The sequence below is a fragment of the Notamacropus eugenii genome, chromosome 1 (genome assembly GCF_028372415.1).
Source record: "Notamacropus eugenii isolate mMacEug1 chromosome 1, mMacEug1.pri_v2, whole genome shotgun sequence".
NCBI lineage: Eukaryota > Metazoa > Chordata > Mammalia > Diprotodontia > Macropodidae > Notamacropus > Notamacropus eugenii.
This window is the reverse complement of record NC_092872.1, coordinates 310,146,638-310,165,065: the sequence shown is the minus strand read 5'-3', so window position 1 is coordinate 310,165,065 and position 18,428 is coordinate 310,146,638. Positions and strand designations below refer to the sequence as shown.

The 18,428-nt window shown below is 41.5% G+C and overlaps 1 protein-coding gene across 1 annotated transcript in view; it reads left to right on the top strand.

Moving 5' to 3' along the window:
* Window positions 1-18,428, top strand: part of GALNT16 (polypeptide N-acetylgalactosaminyltransferase 16) — a 110,448-nt gene that overhangs the window by 83,208 nt on the left and 8,812 nt on the right. Inside the window, exons 4-13 of the mRNA XM_072629505.1 lie at window positions 404-471; window positions 2,906-2,971; window positions 3,754-3,875; window positions 4,956-5,043; window positions 5,616-5,700; window positions 6,754-6,857; window positions 8,693-8,819; window positions 10,486-10,578; window positions 14,193-14,276; window positions 17,140-17,281. Coding sequence (XP_072485606.1) covers window positions 404-471; window positions 2,906-2,971; window positions 3,754-3,875; window positions 4,956-5,043; window positions 5,616-5,700; window positions 6,754-6,857; window positions 8,693-8,819; window positions 10,486-10,578; window positions 14,193-14,276; window positions 17,140-17,281 — 979 coding nt within the window. The remainder of the gene's footprint in view (window positions 1-403; window positions 472-2,905; window positions 2,972-3,753; window positions 3,876-4,955; window positions 5,044-5,615; window positions 5,701-6,753; window positions 6,858-8,692; window positions 8,820-10,485; window positions 10,579-14,192; window positions 14,277-17,139; window positions 17,282-18,428) is intronic.

Genomic DNA, 18,428 nt, shown 5'->3' with positions numbered 1-18,428 from the left:
AGAGAAAAACTTTATTCTGATTGATTTATGTCAGCTAGATCCTCTGGCTTCCTGACAAACAATTACAGGTCTGGACTTTATAAAAATCTTTTTTTCTTCTTCATTTAGTATACTTGTAGCAGATGTTTTGGTGGCTAGTCCTGAATGTGGAGGCTGTATGATGATTATTGTTGCCTATTGGCAGGAAGGCTAGTTAGGAAAAGCAAGATAATTACTAGGAGGTGTCAAAGGGATGGATGGAGTCTCAGCTGCTCACACATGGCAGGCAAAGCAGCTACAGAGTGTTCTGACAGGTGAGCCTGAATGTAAAATTGAGCCTAGGTATCACAGTAGGATCTTCAGCTCTTGAGCAGAGCTGCCATGCCTAATGAGGACCTTCCCTTCTACTTCCTCCCTGCTTTAGTGTTCTGAATCGAACCCCTGCCAACCTGATCCAGGAAATCATTTTAGTGGATGACTCTAGTTCTGATCGTAAGTACCCAATTCCTTTTTCATGAGCCCCCTCCATCTCTTCCAGGGAGGGGACATCTCCCCAACCCTCTGCCAGTACAGTTATGGCTGGGCCCCTGAAAAGGGAGGCTTAGAGCAATCAACTACATCAGAGTTTCGAGAGATACCAAAAATTTTTGTCATGTTCCTCCACCCTCTGTGGAAAGGCTAAACTAAAGAATCCTTAATTCACCTTGGAAGTCTCCAAACAGGCATTTTCAAGCTGTTTAGCTTTGTGGACAACATAGTAGTAGCAGTGGTAGTAGTAGTAGCAGCAGTAGTAGCAGTAGTAGTAGTAGTAGTAGTAGTAGTAGTACCAGCAGTAGTAGCAGTAGTAGCAGTAGTACCAGCAGTAGTAGCAGTAGTAGCAGTAGTAGCAGCAGTAGTAGTAGTAGTAGTAGCAGCAGCAGTAGATGTGCCACTTAACCCTGTTTGCCTCAGTTTCCTCATCTGTAAAAATGAGCTGGAGAAGGAAATGGCAAACCACTTCAGTACCTTTGTCAAGAAACCCCTCACTTTTTTAATAGAAAGTCTATGAATAAGTATCTATCTTGTTAGTGTAATTTTATATTTAATGCTCTACAAACTGTTGCACAGGTGGATAAAATGATTACTTTTTGTGATTGAATAAGAGTTGGGGATATAAACTCATTGTCTATAGATTCCTTGATAGCATCTGAAGGACACCTCTATTGGCAGACAGAATGACAAGGAAATGATGATCCCTTTCCTCTCCCCATATGACTTCAAATTTTTTCACTGGGCTTTTCATTCCAAGTAGTCTGGAGATTATGAGTATTTGGTATAGAGACACCTACTAACGACATTATTCTTAGATTTTTGTGGATTGTTGCTGTGTCTAAGCAGTCTTGTCTGTAATGACGCTCCAATTCCAAGTTTACTTACTGAATTCTCAAGAGTATTTATTATTGTTAATATTAATAATAATAAATGTTTATAGAGCTTCCCCCTTCCCTCACTCTGCCCCCTTCCCACAGGTATTTAAAATTATTAGGGATGGTATACAATTTTTCTTATCTTTAAAAAAATCCACTATCTTTTCTGAGAGACAAAATGAGAAAAGCAGCACAGGATAGAGCTGGCCTTGGATTCAAGGAGACCTGGGTTCTAATAATAATAGCAACTAGCATTTATATAACACTTTAAGGTTTGAGCCTCACAGCAATCCTGTGAGGTAGGGGCTTTATTATCCCCATTTTACAGAGGAGGAAACTGAGGTTGAGAAAAGGTAAGTGACTTGCTCAGGGTGATATAGCTAGTAAAGGGTCTGAGATGAGATTCAAACTTGGGTCTTTGTAACTGTGAGTCTAACTTTTTATTTACCACGCCAATTCTACCTCTAACATATACAGAGATCCTGAGTCCTGATTGGACATCATTTTGCAGTCCCATGGAGTCACTTCCTGGCCATCTCCACACCAATGCCTTTGTGTGTACATACCCCCTTTCCAATTGTAGTTGTAAGAACAGTAATCATATCAATATTAACATTCCTAGAAAAGGATATGTCAATTAATTTGCTCTGACTCCAATCATCATTCGCTCTGACTTCCTGGTCCAAAACATTTCCTTCCTGCCTGCTGTTCTCCCATACGTGTTGTCATACCTTATTAGAAATAAAGTTCCTTGAGGTCAGAGACTACATTGGGTGTATTTGTATCCCCATAGCTTAGTACAGTGCCTGGTACATAAGTAAGTTCTTAAGTGTGATTTTCATTCATTCACACTGGCTGTGTGACTTTCAGCAGATTGCTTAACCTCTCACTGCTTCAAGTAGTTTATAAGTTGAAGAGATCCTGCCAATCCACACTGGTTAAATAAAATTACAGAGTCCTTTAAGGTTTTTGTAACATCTTTTACACCTAAGATCTCATCTGATGTTGATTTAAGGAGAAAAACCCCTTCACTTACTTTCTGTAGCCAGTTCCACTGGCTGCTGCAAAGCTTCCTTCCCAGAAAGAGTGGGAAGGATGTAGGAGACACCAGTGATCTGATGTCTGGTTTTTATTAAAGGAACATTGGTAAATTATTAATATCTTCCAGAATAAGAAGTGTGGAGACTGCCATATTTTCAGTGTTAACTCTACCAGAGACCAACCTTTCCTAGAGACCTTGAGTACCATCCTCTGCTCTTTAGTGCCTGCTAGGAAAGCACTTTATAGACAGAGGGGAAATGGTCAGCCAGGAGCATCAGTAAGAGATTGTGCTGCCCTGCAGGGATAGCCATGTGGCAGTTGATGTTGAAATAGAAGGAGAGTTTTCTACACCTTGCCCTATTTTCCCAGCTCTGACAAGAAGCCAGGTAATAGTTCCCAGAATATCCAAAGCTTTGTCTTTACTGATCATGCTCTGACATTGTATGGCTATGTCGTCCTCATTTGAAACTCCTTTATAGCTGAAGACTGCCTGCTCTTGACCAGGATCCCTAAAGTCAAATGTCTCCGCAATGATCGGCGTGAAGGTGAGTCCCACAGACTATGGCCTCTTGCTCCTTCTTTTGCGCCATCTGTCCTTGTCCTTACCTTTTGATCCTGGTTCCCTGTGCTCTGTTTTACCAAGCCTGCCTACTCTCAGCTGTGATCTCCTGACCCCTCCTTGGACTTGAGCCCCAAGGGACTTGAGCCTATCTCATCCCACTGGTGGCTGTCTGTCTGGCACTCATACTCAGTTCGGCTACTTGCAAAACATTTGGGGCTCCAGTCTCCTTTGATTTAGGAGATGCCAAGGGTTGAACAAAACAAAAGTCCTAAAGTAGACAGTGTCCTTTGGGCTGTGTGGGTCAGTGGGTGGGCAGCATCCTACCTTACCATCAATAAACCTGTAGGGACATGGTGAAATTGAAGTGAGCCAAACTCTAGCCAGTTTCTAGGAATATGTTGCCACTTCTAGCATCCAGTTCCTTCTTATCTTGGTCATAATTTCAGTGACCATCTTTGATACTCAAGCATATAATAAGTTATAAAACCTCTGACCCAGAAGCGGTGACCTCAGAGTTAGTGTAGGAAGGTATTGAGTAGATGTTCTGTGTTCTACTCTTGCTTCTGCCACCAATTTATAGTATAACCTTTGTCAACTCATATCCTGATTTTGTGCCTTAGTGTTTCCTTCTGAAAATGGGCCTGTTAGTCTGGCTGGAACACATCTAAATCTTTGGGTTTGGAAGTCTTCTTTCTAAAGAACTTGAGAAGTTCTAAGGTTAGCAGTTGCTCTCATTCTCACTATCCCTCCTTTCCTCAATTGCAGGGTTGATCCGTTCCCGTGTTCGAGGGGCAGAGGTAGCAGTAGCAGATATCCTTACCTTCCTAGATAGTCACTGTGAGGTTAACAGTGAGTGGCTTCAGCCCATGCTCCAGAGAGTGAAGGAGGTGAGTGTATCTGCATGATGGAGAGATGACCCAAAACAATACACGATTATTTGCCCTATGAGTTGTAAAAGCAGCTAGAAAGTACCAGAGTACACAAAGTTTGAGGGTCAGGAAGGCACAAGTTCAAATCTAGCCTCTGACACTTACGACCAGGATTCTGTGACCCTGGGAAAATCACTTAGTCTCTATTTCCCTAAGTTTCCTTATCTGTAAAACAGGGGTGATAATAATAACACCTACCTCCCAGGGTTGTGGTGAGGATCAAATGAGATAATTTTTGTCAAGTACTTAGCACAGTGCCTAGCATACAGTAGGAGCTTAATAAATACTTGTTCCCTTCCCCCTTCCCTAAAAGCTACCATGGCTATGGGAGATCAGAGGAGGCAGAGGTCTGATCAGGGAAGGTTTTATGGAGGAGATGGAACTTGATGTTGGTCTTGAACAGAACTGTAACTAAAGATTTGTCTCAGAGTGGGGGGGAGAGCAACACTTAGGGTGGGGAGAGGGAGCTCATGAGTTCCTTCCCCTTTCATGGGCACCTACTTCCACTGTTGGGCCCCCCTGCCTCTTCCCAGGGTTGTCCTGGCCTGACTGAAACTGACAGTGTTCCTAGTTATACACCTTTGGTCCTGAAAGACAAACAGTATTTGCATGGGGTGGGGGGGTGGGGTTGGGGGCGGGGATGGTAAGGAGTGGGCTAGTTAGGGAGAGATATGAGAGAATGAGAAGTTAAGGAATCAGAAAAAGTCATGTTTTCCAGTAGGATTGGGAATGGCCATACCAAAAAAGAGAGGGAACCCAGGGTGATTTGCATGAGCTTTCCAAGGTCCATGTATTATGTGCTGAAGAGTTTTTGCTTGGTATGTCATACTCCCACTCCTGTCAGGATTTATCTTTCCCTGATAAGCAGCCTAAGCCTTTCTGTGGCACATGGGTCCTGCAGTTTCCCCCTTGCCATCTTCTTTCCTTGGTGTACAACCTCTGTCCAGCAGCCATCCTCTTTCACTGGTGTCCAGTCTCTATTTCCCCAGCAGCCTTCCCTTTTCCTTACTGCCTTAGTCCATTTCTGTTTTTCTCCAGGACTACACACGGGTGGTCAGCCCAATCATTGATGTCATCAGCCTGGATAACTTTGCATACCTAGCAGCATCTGCTGACCTTCGAGGAGGTGAGTACAGCTTTCCTGGGAGGAACTCTCAGTCCTGGAAATTAGAAGTCTCGATTTCATGGCCTTCCAATGATTCCCTAGGTCACTCCTTCATCCATGTTCTAATGATACCCATTATAGGGACCAAATGAAGGGAAACTGTGGTATTTTTGAAGACTTGGCTAGCATTGAGTTTGAGAAGGATTGCCTAAGATAAAAGCCATAGATTCTATATCCTGAGGAAATTAGTGGTCAAGAAGCTGGGGAAGAGGAAAAGTTGTTATTTTTATCCTTCATATTGCTAATAATTATTATAAAAGTGATGATGACCTTTATGGCACTTTTAACTTTACAAAGTGCATTCTTATAGACTGTAAACTCCATGAAGGAAAGGACCATGTCTTATAAATCTTATCTATTTCCTCAGTGTCCTGCCCTCACTCTCCTGAGCTTCTTTGCTGACCTCAATAGTTCTATGGTTAGTTAGTGTTCCTGATGCAGGAGAGAAATTGAGGTGAATAGAGCCCAGGGGTGTAGAGCCTGGGATCTGGTTTGGTGTGTTCTTCCTCCCTAACTACTTGTCCGCCCCTCAGGATTTGACTGGAGTCTTCATTTCAAATGGGAACAAATACCCATAGAACAGAAGATGTCCCGGACAGACCCCACCCAGCCAATTCGGTAGGTTGGCTTCTCTGTTGTTCTTGGGCTACAGATCTCAAGTGTGATGGAGTGCCCTCCCTCTCAAGTCACTGTGTCAGTAACAGATTTTTCCAGAAGAAAAGGAAGGAAGGAAGGAAGGAAGGAAGGAAGGAAGGAAGGAAGGAAGGAAGGAAGAAAGAGGGAGGGAGGAAGGGAAGAGGGAAGGAAGGAAGGAGGGAAGGAGGGAAAGGTCAGAGGGAGTGTGAGAAAGGAAGGGGAGGAGAGGAGGAGTAAATGAATGAATAAGAAAGTATTTATCTAACTAAGCTTAATAAATACTAACTTACTATAGGCCAAGCACTATGCTAAGCACTGGCATTAGAGATTTAGTCCTTTCCCTCAAGGATATTATAAAGGGAAACACTAAATACAAGGCAGTAGAGTGGTGGCCAGGGATAGGTGTTTTGGTCTAAAGTCGCCAGGATTTTGAGTGTAGCAGTAGGTCCACAGTACCTTTTCTAGAGGCAATGGTAGTAATAATTGGATTAAAGTTCTCTAAACAAGAGGTGGAAAGTAGGAAATGAGGAGTAGGTCTGGGGCAGACAGGGCAGAAAATGGCGAGGGTGAAGATAGAGACATGGTCCCAGGAAGTTTAGGGGTGAATATCTTAACTCCTTCAGGGCATGGTCTTTGGAGAGTTGGTTTGGAAGGGGTAGCAATAGCAGTGACAGCAGCGTGGAAAAACAGACAGGATGAAGATGAGGACACATCAGTCCAGGAATTTTAAGGCTGAGATTCTTACCTTCTTTAAGGCATGGTTCAAATATTCTCAAATGATCTAGGCCCCAGTTAGGTTGAGATATTGGGAATAAGCAATAAATAGGAAACATGAATTTTTGGCAGTGTGGAGACAAAAGAGCTGCTATGTGCATGAGTTACCCTCCTTCTCCTTAGGAAACCATGATGGCCAGCATGTGGGTGATACAGTAGAAAAGATCATTGTGGGGGAGAGTGAGTAGGGTGAGAGTGTTCCTGTTTTGTAGGCATCCTCTTGAACCTTATTTGTGAATTCTTTTCCCTTTTCACTCCCAGAACACCCGTCATAGCTGGAGGGATCTTTGTGATTGACAAGGCCTGGTTTAACCACCTGGGAAAATATGACACTCAGATGGACATCTGGGGTGGGGAGAATTTTGGTGAGTCTGAAAATGGCTTCTGTCACCCTGAGCTCAGATATAGGGATGATAATGACAATTAGAATAGCTGACATTTATATAACATTTTAAGGTTTGCAATGAATGAATAAAAAAGCCAGTTATTAAGTACTTCTTCTGGGTCAGACACTATGCTAACAGATGAGAATGCAAATACAGAAGTGAGACTGGCTCTCTCCCTGAGGAGTTTACATTTTGGTTTGGTTGGTTGTTCTTTATGCTAGAGGAAGACCAAAAAGGCATCATTCTGTTGAGGTCAAGGCACAACGGGTCTGACTGTGGCTGATCAGACCAATACAAGCTCGAAAGGCTCTACCATAGACCAGGCACAAATAGTCCATAAGAACATTTAGATTGAAGATGTCTCTAAATTTGTGCATCTCGCATTTCTTTTGAGCTATTGCAATTCTGCTTTGCTCATAGAGCACAGAATCTTCTTTGATACAGACAAGCATACTGAATGGTACTGTGCCAGTGTCTCTCATGTTTCACAATCAATCCCAAAGTTCTGCAGAGAGATTGATTTTAATTTTGATAATAATTAATAGTTTCATTTTAATAATGAGACAGAGCATTTATAGGGGCAGCTAGATGGCATAATAAATAAAGTGCTGGGCCTAGAGTTAAGAAGACTCATCTTCCTGATTTCAAATCTGGCCTCAGACACTTACTAGCTGTGTGACCCTGGACAAGTCACTTGATCCTGTTTGTCTCAGTTTCCTCATCTGTAAAATGAGCTGAAGAAGAAAATGGCAAACCATTCCAAGTCACTGGCAAATGGCAAGCCACTTTTCTTTGCCAAGAAAACCCCAAATGGGGTCACAGAGCCAGACACAACTGAAATGACTGGACAGGAAAAACAACAAAGCCCATGTGAATAGATGAGGTCACAAAGTGAGGATTTTAAGGGAAGCCTCAAGACAAAACCTTGGGGCACACTCACAGTTAAGGGGTGTGATGTAGATTGTAGTGTGGCAAAGGAGACTGAGAAGGGACAGTCAGACAGCAAAGGGTTAAGAAATAAGTGTGAGGAGAAGTAGAGGGTTTTTAAGGGTGAGAGGTGCTAGAAAACCCCCAAAGGAGACCATTTCAAGAATGGGAGGAGATGTGATACAGACCTTTGATGAAAGTAGCAGCCAATGGACAGGAAAACACCTCAGAGGAGTGGGAAGTCTAGAGCCAACCAAGGAGATGCCAGCTGGATGAGTAAGAAAACTGTGGCTTGGGAGAGTTTCCCCAGTCAATCAGACTTTGTACGTCTCAGGAACTGACCAACTGGAGTGACTATGTTTCTCCTTAGCTCATGTCTAGAATATGCCTCCTGGACAGAGACTGGAAATGATGCAGAGGCAAAGTTATCCCATGTGGTTAAATATTCCCCTTTTACTAACAGCTCCTCCTTTTCCTCATCATTTATCTTGTTACTGCTGAGGATCCAGATTTGGGTATTCATCCTGCCTGTGTGTGTATTTCATATGTGTCTGTATGTATCTGGGTGATGTGAACATGTGCACAAGGTGTATATCCAACATGAATGAGTGAAAAAGATTAAGTGCTAACCGTGGTGCTAAGCAATGGGGTAAAGCAGAAAAATAGAGCATTTTTACTCTCAAAAAGCTTACATTCTAAAGGGGGACTTAACAGATAGAGAAGGTTTCATTTACAGTATGTGCATGTACACCATTGGAGTCGGGAGGGAATAGAAAACATGTACACTTACCTTTTTTTCTCATGAGGAATAACGCCTGAAGGGACACTCCCTGAGTCCTAGGTACCACCCTCTGACCACTCCTACTAACCACTGAGGTCTCTTGCAGAGCTCTCCTTTCGGGTATGGATGTGTGGTGGTAGCTTAGAGATCGTCCCCTGCAGCCGAGTGGGCCATGTCTTCAGGAAACGACACCCATATGACTTCCCAGAGGGCAATGCCCTCACATACATAAAGTAGGTACCCTGGGAAGGGCCTAGAGGGTCTAGGGGATGGGCAATGGATGGAGAGGGAACCTAGCAGTGTTTCCTCTGATTTCTCTTTTCTCATTTTGCTTAGAAGACTTGGTAGACACAAATGATTGCCTGATCAACTTCCAAAAATAAGTTTTTGTAATACCTAGCTCTTAAAGCAGGAATTGGATTCAGAGCTACCATTCCATTCCAGCCAGCAGGCAGATAGGGATGGGGCAAGGAGGATGGTAGACGTTACCTATACCTGCCATGGACCACCCTTCTCTACGGATGGGAAATTAGAAGTTAAGCTCAGTTGGTGCAATTCAGAGAGACCTAATCTGGTCCTGCCCAGAACTTCCATCACTTACTTTTCCAATTCTGGCATGATATCTGGGGCAATATGAGCCATGTGACCCTACACCAACAGAGAACTTGTTAACTCACCTCTGGAGACATGAGATAGAAAAAAAAAAAAACAGGTCTAAATACCTCCCAACCCCAAACATTCTTTCTGTTGTCCTGTCCCCTGTATTCCAGCAAGTACAGACTGGTTCAATCCAACATACACCAGACCCTAAGCCCTTGAGTGCCCTGTGGAAACAGTTGCTATTCAATTCAGCTGTTTTCCTCTGCTCTGGTGCTACGAGGAATAAACAGTCCACTATTCATACAGCATGGGGTGTCACCTGCATTGTTGTCTGCCTGCACACCCTACAGTACCTTCTTCTCTTTCCTTTAACAACAGTGAGATTCCTCTACCTTCTCCACATGCAGTCTCATTAGATCTGTCACTCCTGCATAACTACCAAACTGGCCCTCTGATATATTTGATCCTTATTTCTTCTGTTTCCTCAGATCTTTTCCCACAGAGCAATTCAGAAGCAACTAGTCATTTATAGATAACTCCTTTGTCTAGAACAGGGTTCTTAATTTTTATTGGAATCAAGGGCCCCTTTGGTGGTCTGGTGAAGTTGATGGATCCCTTCCTAGAGTAATGTTTTTAAATGCATAAAACAAAATACATAAAATTACAAAGAAAACCAATTATATTGAAATAAAAATGTATTTTTCCCATCCAAGTTCTGGGATGTGCTGAATTCTATCTCTAGACTTCCGTTTGTATCTGTGGGAGGTTGTCTATTGACTCCAAATTAAAAATCCTTAAAGTCTGATGCTTAAGGACACTCTGCTCAAGGATTCAATCCATACCTGGGCCAATCTGTTTGTTCTGACCCAAGCCTTGGTCACAATAGAAATGAGCATGGCAGTTTGGTCACATCAGTACAAACTTGCCCTCACTCAAAACAATTCTATGCTTATGCCATTAATGACTGTGAGTCAGTAGTGTTAGTAACATGTGTGAAAGACAGCTCTATAAAGAAAATATTAATTTATCCAAAATACTACATAAATTAAATCAATCTACCTAGATATCTAATAGTATTTCAACAAAAGTGCCAAATGATCGAAACATGGTTTTTTAAGAATGTTATTTCCCCCGCCACCCCCAGCCCATAATATGACAACTCCCAAGATATGACAGAGCAACAGGCCTATATGTCCCCCTCACTCTTGAAAGTCTTAGAACGCTGACCTTCAAACAGACTTCTGTACCCCTAGGGCCTTGCTTCTGTCTTTCCCTCATAATCATCTTTGTTTTTTTCAGAAATACCAAGCGCACTGCAGAAGTTTGGATGGATGAGTACAAGCAGTATTACTATGAAGCCCGGCCGTCTGCCATCGGGAAATCCTTCGGCAGGTAAACCCTGGTGGTGTGCCCACTCATTGTTCTGCAAGGGACCTCTGTGGAAGAGGTTGGGGGAGGTTAATGCCCTTACTGTAAAAGGGCACTTAGGTTACACAGTGAACAGAGTGCCATGCCTGGAATCAGGAATATTCATCCTCCTGAGTTCAAATCTGGCCTCAGACACTTACTAGCTATGTGACCCTGGGCAAGTCACTTAACCCTGTTTGCCTCCATTTCTTCATCTGTCAAATGAACTGGAGAAGGAAATGGCAAACTCCAATATCTTTGCTAAGAAAACTCCCCAAAATGGGATCACAAAGAATTGGACATGACTGAAAAACAGCCAACTAGCCTGACTCTACCTCTTCAGTTACCTCCAATAATAACAATCCAGGAAAAAATTAATCATTTTAAATGGCCAAAATGCAACTCTTCTCAACTACAACTGACAAAGGGAAGATATTTGACTCAGTAAATAGAGCTCTGGGAAAAAGGAGAGGGAACAAGCATTTATTAAGTGCCAGCTATGTGCCAGGCACTATGCTAAGCACTTTATAAATATTATCTTATTTGACCCTCACAATAACGCTGGAAGGTAGGTGCTATTATGAGCCCCATTTTATAGTTGAGGAAACTGAGACAGAAAGGGGTTAAGTGACTTGTCCAAGATCACACAGCAATTAAGCATCTGCTGCTGGATTTGAACTCCCCTCTTCCTGACTTTGGGCCTTGTACTCTATCTATTCCTCCACTTAGTAGATTTGAGATTTGAAAGATAGAGAAGATTCCAAAAGTTCAAAATAGTAACTACTGGGCTGGCATTGCTGTGCAACATATTGTATTCAGTGCTGGGAGAGAAAAAGGTAGGAATATAGTGACAGCAGTAACCAAAGAAAAGAAAACTAAAATGGCAGAGTGCTAAATAATTGTTGTAATGATCTATTTTGATTTTATAGAAGAAATAGAAGATCTCCCTCCTTTCTTTGGAATGATGAAGGACTATAGGTACAGGGCTTTGTCTATGCAGACTGTCAAATACTATTGTCTTGTTGGCAGAGGTGTGTGTGTGTGTGTGTGTGTGTGTGTGTGTGTGTGTGTGTGTGTGTGTGTGTGTGTGTGTGTGTGTGTGCGTGCGAGAGAGAGAGAGAGAGAGAGAGAGAGAGAGAGAGAGAGAGAGAGATGTGGCAGGGCATAGGGGGTGGTTTGGTATATGTGGAAATGAATATAATATAAAATAAATTAGGTCAATAAAACATCAATAATTTTTTTAAAAAGAGATACAAATGCTCACAAAGGAACCTATAGTAAATACTGCACCAGCTACCACTTTTTCAAGGCCAAGATGGAACATTTTTTTCTTTATCCAAAAATGTACTTATTACTTGCTCCATACTTCTAGTCCATCACCTGTCTGCCAAGAGATGGAAAATATATATATGTCACCACTTGTTGAGGGTGAAGGAAAAAACATATTTTTGGTTTCTTCTTTCATTGAGAAAAGAACCCCTCTCTAATCCCTCATAGTAGTGTGGAGATTATTGTGCATCAATCATCCAAGAAATTTGCTGGTGAAGCACAAGCTCTGGCTGGTCCTACTTTCCAAACTGGAAAGCTTTGAGTCTTGACCTGGCAGTGAAATGTGTGTCTGTGGTCCCACCATCAGCTAGCTAAGTCAGAGATTCATCAACCAACAAGAGGAGAGTTTGCTCTCTGCCCCCCAGGAATTTTCTACCAAAGCAGCTCATGAAACTGACTGCTACAACAGTGAAGGATTGTATTCTTTAAGACATCATGAGCATGTTCAGTATTAAAGGAATATGGTTTAGGAAGCATAACTGAAGATTTCCTTGACGATTGAAGATCTTACCCCTACATTGCTATACTGAGCCAACTGACAGAATTCTGAGGATATGGGACTGCAGAAACAGGTAGAGAAGGTATAGAAGATTAACCTGCTTTTGTATTGACACCTCCCCACAAAAGATGTACCTGAAAGTTTCTTATTTGAATAAATGACTAAAATCAGGTTGTCTCCTTTTTCCTCAAAATGAAATGCAAAAAAAAAATTTAACTTTGATTCCATAAGGCTTCCACTTTTTAAAAATTCCCTACAAAGAAAAGCAGATTTATCCAGTGAAAAGGTAACTTCCTTTTTTACCTTAGACTATGAAAACCCTACCTGTCCTTCAAGGCCATATGCCTCCTTTCCTTGACCACTCAGACTCGAAGTGATCTCTCTCCTGGTATTCATTGCTATCACTCATATGGCAATGACCATATAGCACTTGATATTTGTTTATATCTCTTCGCTGTTGTCACCTTGACAACGGGTTTCTTTATAGATAGCTGTATTCTTTATAATGCCTAGCACAATCTCTCTGTGTGCATATGTGAAATAATTGTTTATGTTTGAACAAAAAAAAAGAAAGAAAAGCAGACTTACAGAAAGTCAAACAGGGTACTTCAATGATGAAATGCAGCAGAGAAAGGGACGATAAGAGCAGTGTGGGGTTAATCTGCCAGATGAATTTTGACCTGGGTTTTGAAGGAATAGGGTGACAAAGTGGAGTGGCCCTCCAGGCCTGAGAATGAATGGTAGGAGATGAGTCAAGGAGGTAGCACACAAAGACATCTCTTGGCTATCAGAGGGCCCAGTTAAGACAGTGCCAACATCACTGATGTGGAAATATGTTTTGTATGACTTCACGTGTATAATCGATATCAAATTGCTTACCTTTTCAAGAGGGAAAGAATGGATGGAGAGAATTTGGAACTTGAATTTTTAAAAAATGATTGTTGAAATTTTTTTTACATGTAATTGGGAAGTATTTAACAATATAAATAAAATTTTTCTTAAAAAGAGAGTCAGTCCCTCTGGGGAATTTACAAACAAATAACTTATATTTCAAGTTCTGGATACAATAAGAACTCAGAAATATCATTCTACACATTGGTAACACAGTTTCTGGCCTCTTCTCTACTTTTTCCCCCAATAGGCCTGTTTTGAGACTTCTTTGCTTATACCAAGAAATCATAATAAAATGAAAACCTGAAAGTTAAATTCTTTTGTACTTTCTTGAAGAAAGAGAGTAGACAACCTAATTTTGGTAATTTATTCAAATTAAAAAAAACTTTCAGAGACCTGGGTTCCAGTTTGAACTCTGATACTAGCTGTGTGACAGTGGCTTCATTGTGTCATCTTTCAAACAAGGAAGTTGGATTGGATAAACTCTAAGATCTTTTCCAGCTCTAAATCCCATGATCTTATTGTTTGTTCAGTTGTGTCTGCCTCTTCATGACCCCATTTGAGGTTTTCCTGGCAAAGATACTAAAGTGATTTGCCTTTCTTTCTCCAGCTCATTTTACAGATAAAGAAACTAAGGCAAACAAGGTTGTTACTTGCCCAGTAACAAGTCCGAGGCCAGATTTTATAAGGCAAGAGTGAATAGGTCTATTTGTGCTTGTGGTTTGACCTGACTGTGGATAAAAACTGCTAGGCATCTCCTAGCAATTGGGGTCTCAATCCCCAGAGTAACATTTCCCTGCATGCCCCAGGCTTCTTGGATCAGTTCAGTTCTTTGACTTCTAATAAGTGCTTGTTGAATTCAGCTGAATTCTCCTTTCAGTATAGCTGACCGAGAGGAGCAGAGGAAGAAGATGAACTGCAAATCCTTCCAGTGGTACCTTGAGAATGTCTATCCAGAGCTCAAGTGAGTGGATCTCTCAGGCTTATTTAATATTTGACTATAAGATATTAATGATGTTATTGTAAAAAGATGCCAGATGGGGCACTCAATCGTCCATGCTACCTAGAATAGTGTCTGAACTGGTCCTTTTGTGGGAACCTAGAAAAGGGGCATGGGAGTCAGGCTTGGAGGCATCCTTCTTTCCCTTCCTCTTTGGGTTCTTCCTGTGTCCACAGGTATCACCCCAGATGGCTGGCATCTTGGCTGTGAGTCTTGAACTCCATTACTAGCGACTAGATGAGAGTGGGGTAAAGGTTACAGGGGAGTTGAGATGTAAAAGTAAAGAATAGGAGAAAAGAAGAAATAGAAATAAAAAGTTGTGGTATTGATTTGTAATAAAATTTGCTAGGGCTTCCACATCTAAATGAACATTTGCCCTTCATAGCAGGCACCTGAATAGTCAATTATCTTTGACGAATGGGGTTGCCCAGAGACAAAATATTTTAAGAAGTTCTCCTTGGGAATTGTCTTCAATGCCTTGTTCACTCCTCTTTTTCCCCTTTTCCCTTTCTTCCCTTCCCCTACTCTCTTCCTCTCACCCCTAATTTCCTCTTTTTTATTGTTGTTTAGTCATTTCAGTTATGTCTGACTCTTCAAGGCAAAGATACTGGAATGGTTTTCCATTTCCTTCCTCAGATCATTTTACAGATGAGGAAACAGAGGCAAACAGGGCTAAGTGACTTGCCCAGGGTCATACAGTTAGAAAGTGTCTGAGGCCGGATTTGAATTTAGGAGGATGAGTCTTCCGAACTCCAGGCCCAGTGCTCTATGCGCTGCACCACATTCCTTCTTTCTACAAAGATTTATTAAGTACCAACATCTTACTGTACTAGGTTTTAAGGATATAATGCCCTTAATGATTTCACACACACTCACACTCACACAATGTTCTGGCCTACTTAAGTCCGTAAGATTCCATTTCTCGCCTTTTTTGCCCTTGTCCACCTGCCTAGAATGTCCTCCTTTTTCATCTCCACCTCCAAGAATTTCTAATTCTCTTCAAGGGTCGGTTTAAATGCTGCCTTCCTCAAGAGGCCCTTCAGGATCCTCCCCAACTGCTAGTACCCTCCGCCATCCACCCTCCAAAATGACTTTGTATTTATTTTGTGTACATTTTGTATAAAAACAAGTATTTTTCCTTATTTGTGTCTGTACCATTTCCCCCAATAGATGGTAAACTCCTTGAGTTCAGGGCCTGTTTCTTTTGTGTCTTTGTCCCCAACTCCTAGCACAGCACCAGGACCCTGGTTTACACTCTAATGCTCGTGGAATGGAATCGAATCGGAGGAGCTTACATTCTAGGGATGGAGAACTTTCTACTCATACTTTTTCTCTTCTAACAACAGTTATCACACAATGTCTGTGTCCTAAACCCCTCACTTTTTAACCTTCCCCTGAAAGAAAGGGGAACAAAGTCTCTTTTCTTGTATGGTTCTTAAACTGGCTCTGAAGGCATTTTCGAAAGAAAAATTTCATAAATATTTTGAACAGTCTGTTGGCAGAGGCACTTGTCTCTCCAAGAGACTGCTCTGAAGGTAACAACATTTTTTTTGGATGGATAGCTTATGATGTATTTGTTCAAAAGTGACTCTTGTTTTTATAATAATAACTAGTATTCATATAGAGTTTTAATGTTTACAAGGAGCATTACAAATGTTAGCTCATTTAATGCTTACAATAACCTTGTAAGGTAGACATTATTGTCCTCATTTTATGATTGAGGAAAATGAGACACACGATGGTTAAGTGACTTGTCCAGGGCCACACGACTACTGTGTCTGCGGCAGGATTTGAACTCAGGTCTTACGGACTCCAACTCCAGAACTCTAATCTAGATGCTCTCAAATAGTTTCACCTTGTCTACCATTTGGATAGGAGTCTCCAGTGGATGAAGGTGATGGGAGTAAGTAGACAAGGGCTCCATGGAGGTGTGTAATGGTAGAGAAAGGGCACCAGATTTGAAATCAGGAGACCAGGATTAAATCTCCATTTTACTGTTCACTATCTGTGACCTTAGGCAAGTTCTTCTCCTCCCTGTGCCTCAGTTTTCTCTTATGCCTAGGGCCATAGTAACCAAAGTATTTATAGAGTGAATAGAGCCGCTGTATTTTGAGAAAAAAATGACCAATATAATTCTACAGTTCACAGACAAATTGCACGTAAGGGTAGAACGAGGAGTCATTGATTAGGGAGAGTGGTCACAGAGGGTCTTTTTGTTTATGCTTCTGTGTTTTTCTGATAGGATTCCCCCCTAGGAATAGTAATTTGGAGCACGTTTTCTCTTGTTGGAGTTGGGTTATGACACAACGTTGTGTCTGGGATCAGAAAAAGCCATAGTCACTACACTCCCCAAGAGGGGTACCTTTGTCAAAGATTCCTGCCAGTAAGAGGTCACAGCTCCCCTCACATAATGGAACCCATAAGGGAAGCATGTAAGAAGAGGGGCCTTAAGCAAGACAGTTCTATCAGTGTAAGCAGTAATAATAATAATCAATTTAGTAGTTTTGTTTTAAAAATCATTAGCTGATAATTTAATAATTTTTAATACATTATGATTATCAGTTGTATTTATATGGTACTTCAAGGTTTGCAGATCAGTTTCCTTGTGACGCTCCTGTGAGATATGTAGTGTAAGTTATTATCGCATTTTACAGAGAAGGAAACTGAGGCATTGAGAGGTTAAGTGATACCCATAGCTGCATCGCTAATAAGATAGAATTTAAATCCAGGTCCCTTGACTCTATAGTCAGTGCTTTTTCTACTCCATAGGGAGGAAATTCCAAGGGCAGCACTCATACTGACACAGTTGAATATCTTTTTCTCTCAGGATCCCAGAGAAGGAGCTAATTCCTGGGATCATTAAGCAAGGTACAAGTTGCTTGGAGTCCCAGGGTCAGGACACAGCAGGCAACAACCTGGTTGTCATGGGGAGCTGCAAAGGAACTTCAAACAATCCTCTTGTGACTCAGGTAAGCTGCTTGGAAAGTTGGTGCCCCCTTTCTGGGCTCTGACCTAAGATAGCCTCATCCCTCAGACAAAGTGAGATGAAAGTATGAGAAAAGCTCTGAATCATGTTCCAACAGCAGAATTGCTACGGAAAGGTGGGGCTTTTCTCACCCCTAGTTCTTCATCCAATCATCTTCCTGTCTCTCCAACTGTAACCATCACATCCATTTCCCCAATGAAGCCATCACCACACTTCACTCTTAGACTTTCTTCCCCTTCCTGCTCTGTTCCTATCTTCTTCCCAGCAGCTATCTTCTGGGTGACAGTTAACACCCTGCTTATATGAATCAGGCTGTGTAAGCTTCACGTTGAAGGCAAAAAATGGTCTGTATGAATGCCACCGGATAAATGCATGCACCTTTCACAATATGTATATGATAGGACCCATAGAAACTCAGAGTTGGTGAAACTATTGCGAAATGAACCCAAGCATCCTGCTACTTTGCCCAACTCCCTAGCTCTTCTGTATATCACCTTACTCTCTAAATTATTTTAACTTTTCATTCATTCGTTCCTTTGTTTTAGTATTTATTTTTTCAGAGTTGCAGATTTTCTCTTTCCCTCCCATCTCTCCCCCAAGCAATGTGATATGAATTATACACATATATTATGTGAAATATATTTTGCAAAAATGTTGCAAAAAAAAGAGAGTGAAAAAATATGCTTTCAATGTACATTCAGAGTCCACCAGTTCTTTCTCTGGAGGTGGATGGTCCTTTGGAATTGTCTTGGATCATTGCGTTGCTCAGAGTAGCCAAGTCTTTCATAGTTGAATATTGTTTCAATATTGCTATTACTGAGTACAATGATCTATTTTTCCATGAACTCTTTCTAATATAGGAAGTGATGAACAGACATCTTGAAATCTCCAAAATTCTTATTATAGACATGATAGAATACTATGTGTATACATGTACATATACATACACACATATATACATATATATGAATAAATATGTGTATATATATATATATAATGTATTCTATACGTGGACAGCTAGGTGGTACAGTGGATAGAGCACTAGGTTTGGAATCAGGAAGACACCTCTTTACGAGTTTAAATCTGGCCTCAGACTCTTACTAGCTGTGTGACCCTGGGCAAGTCATTTA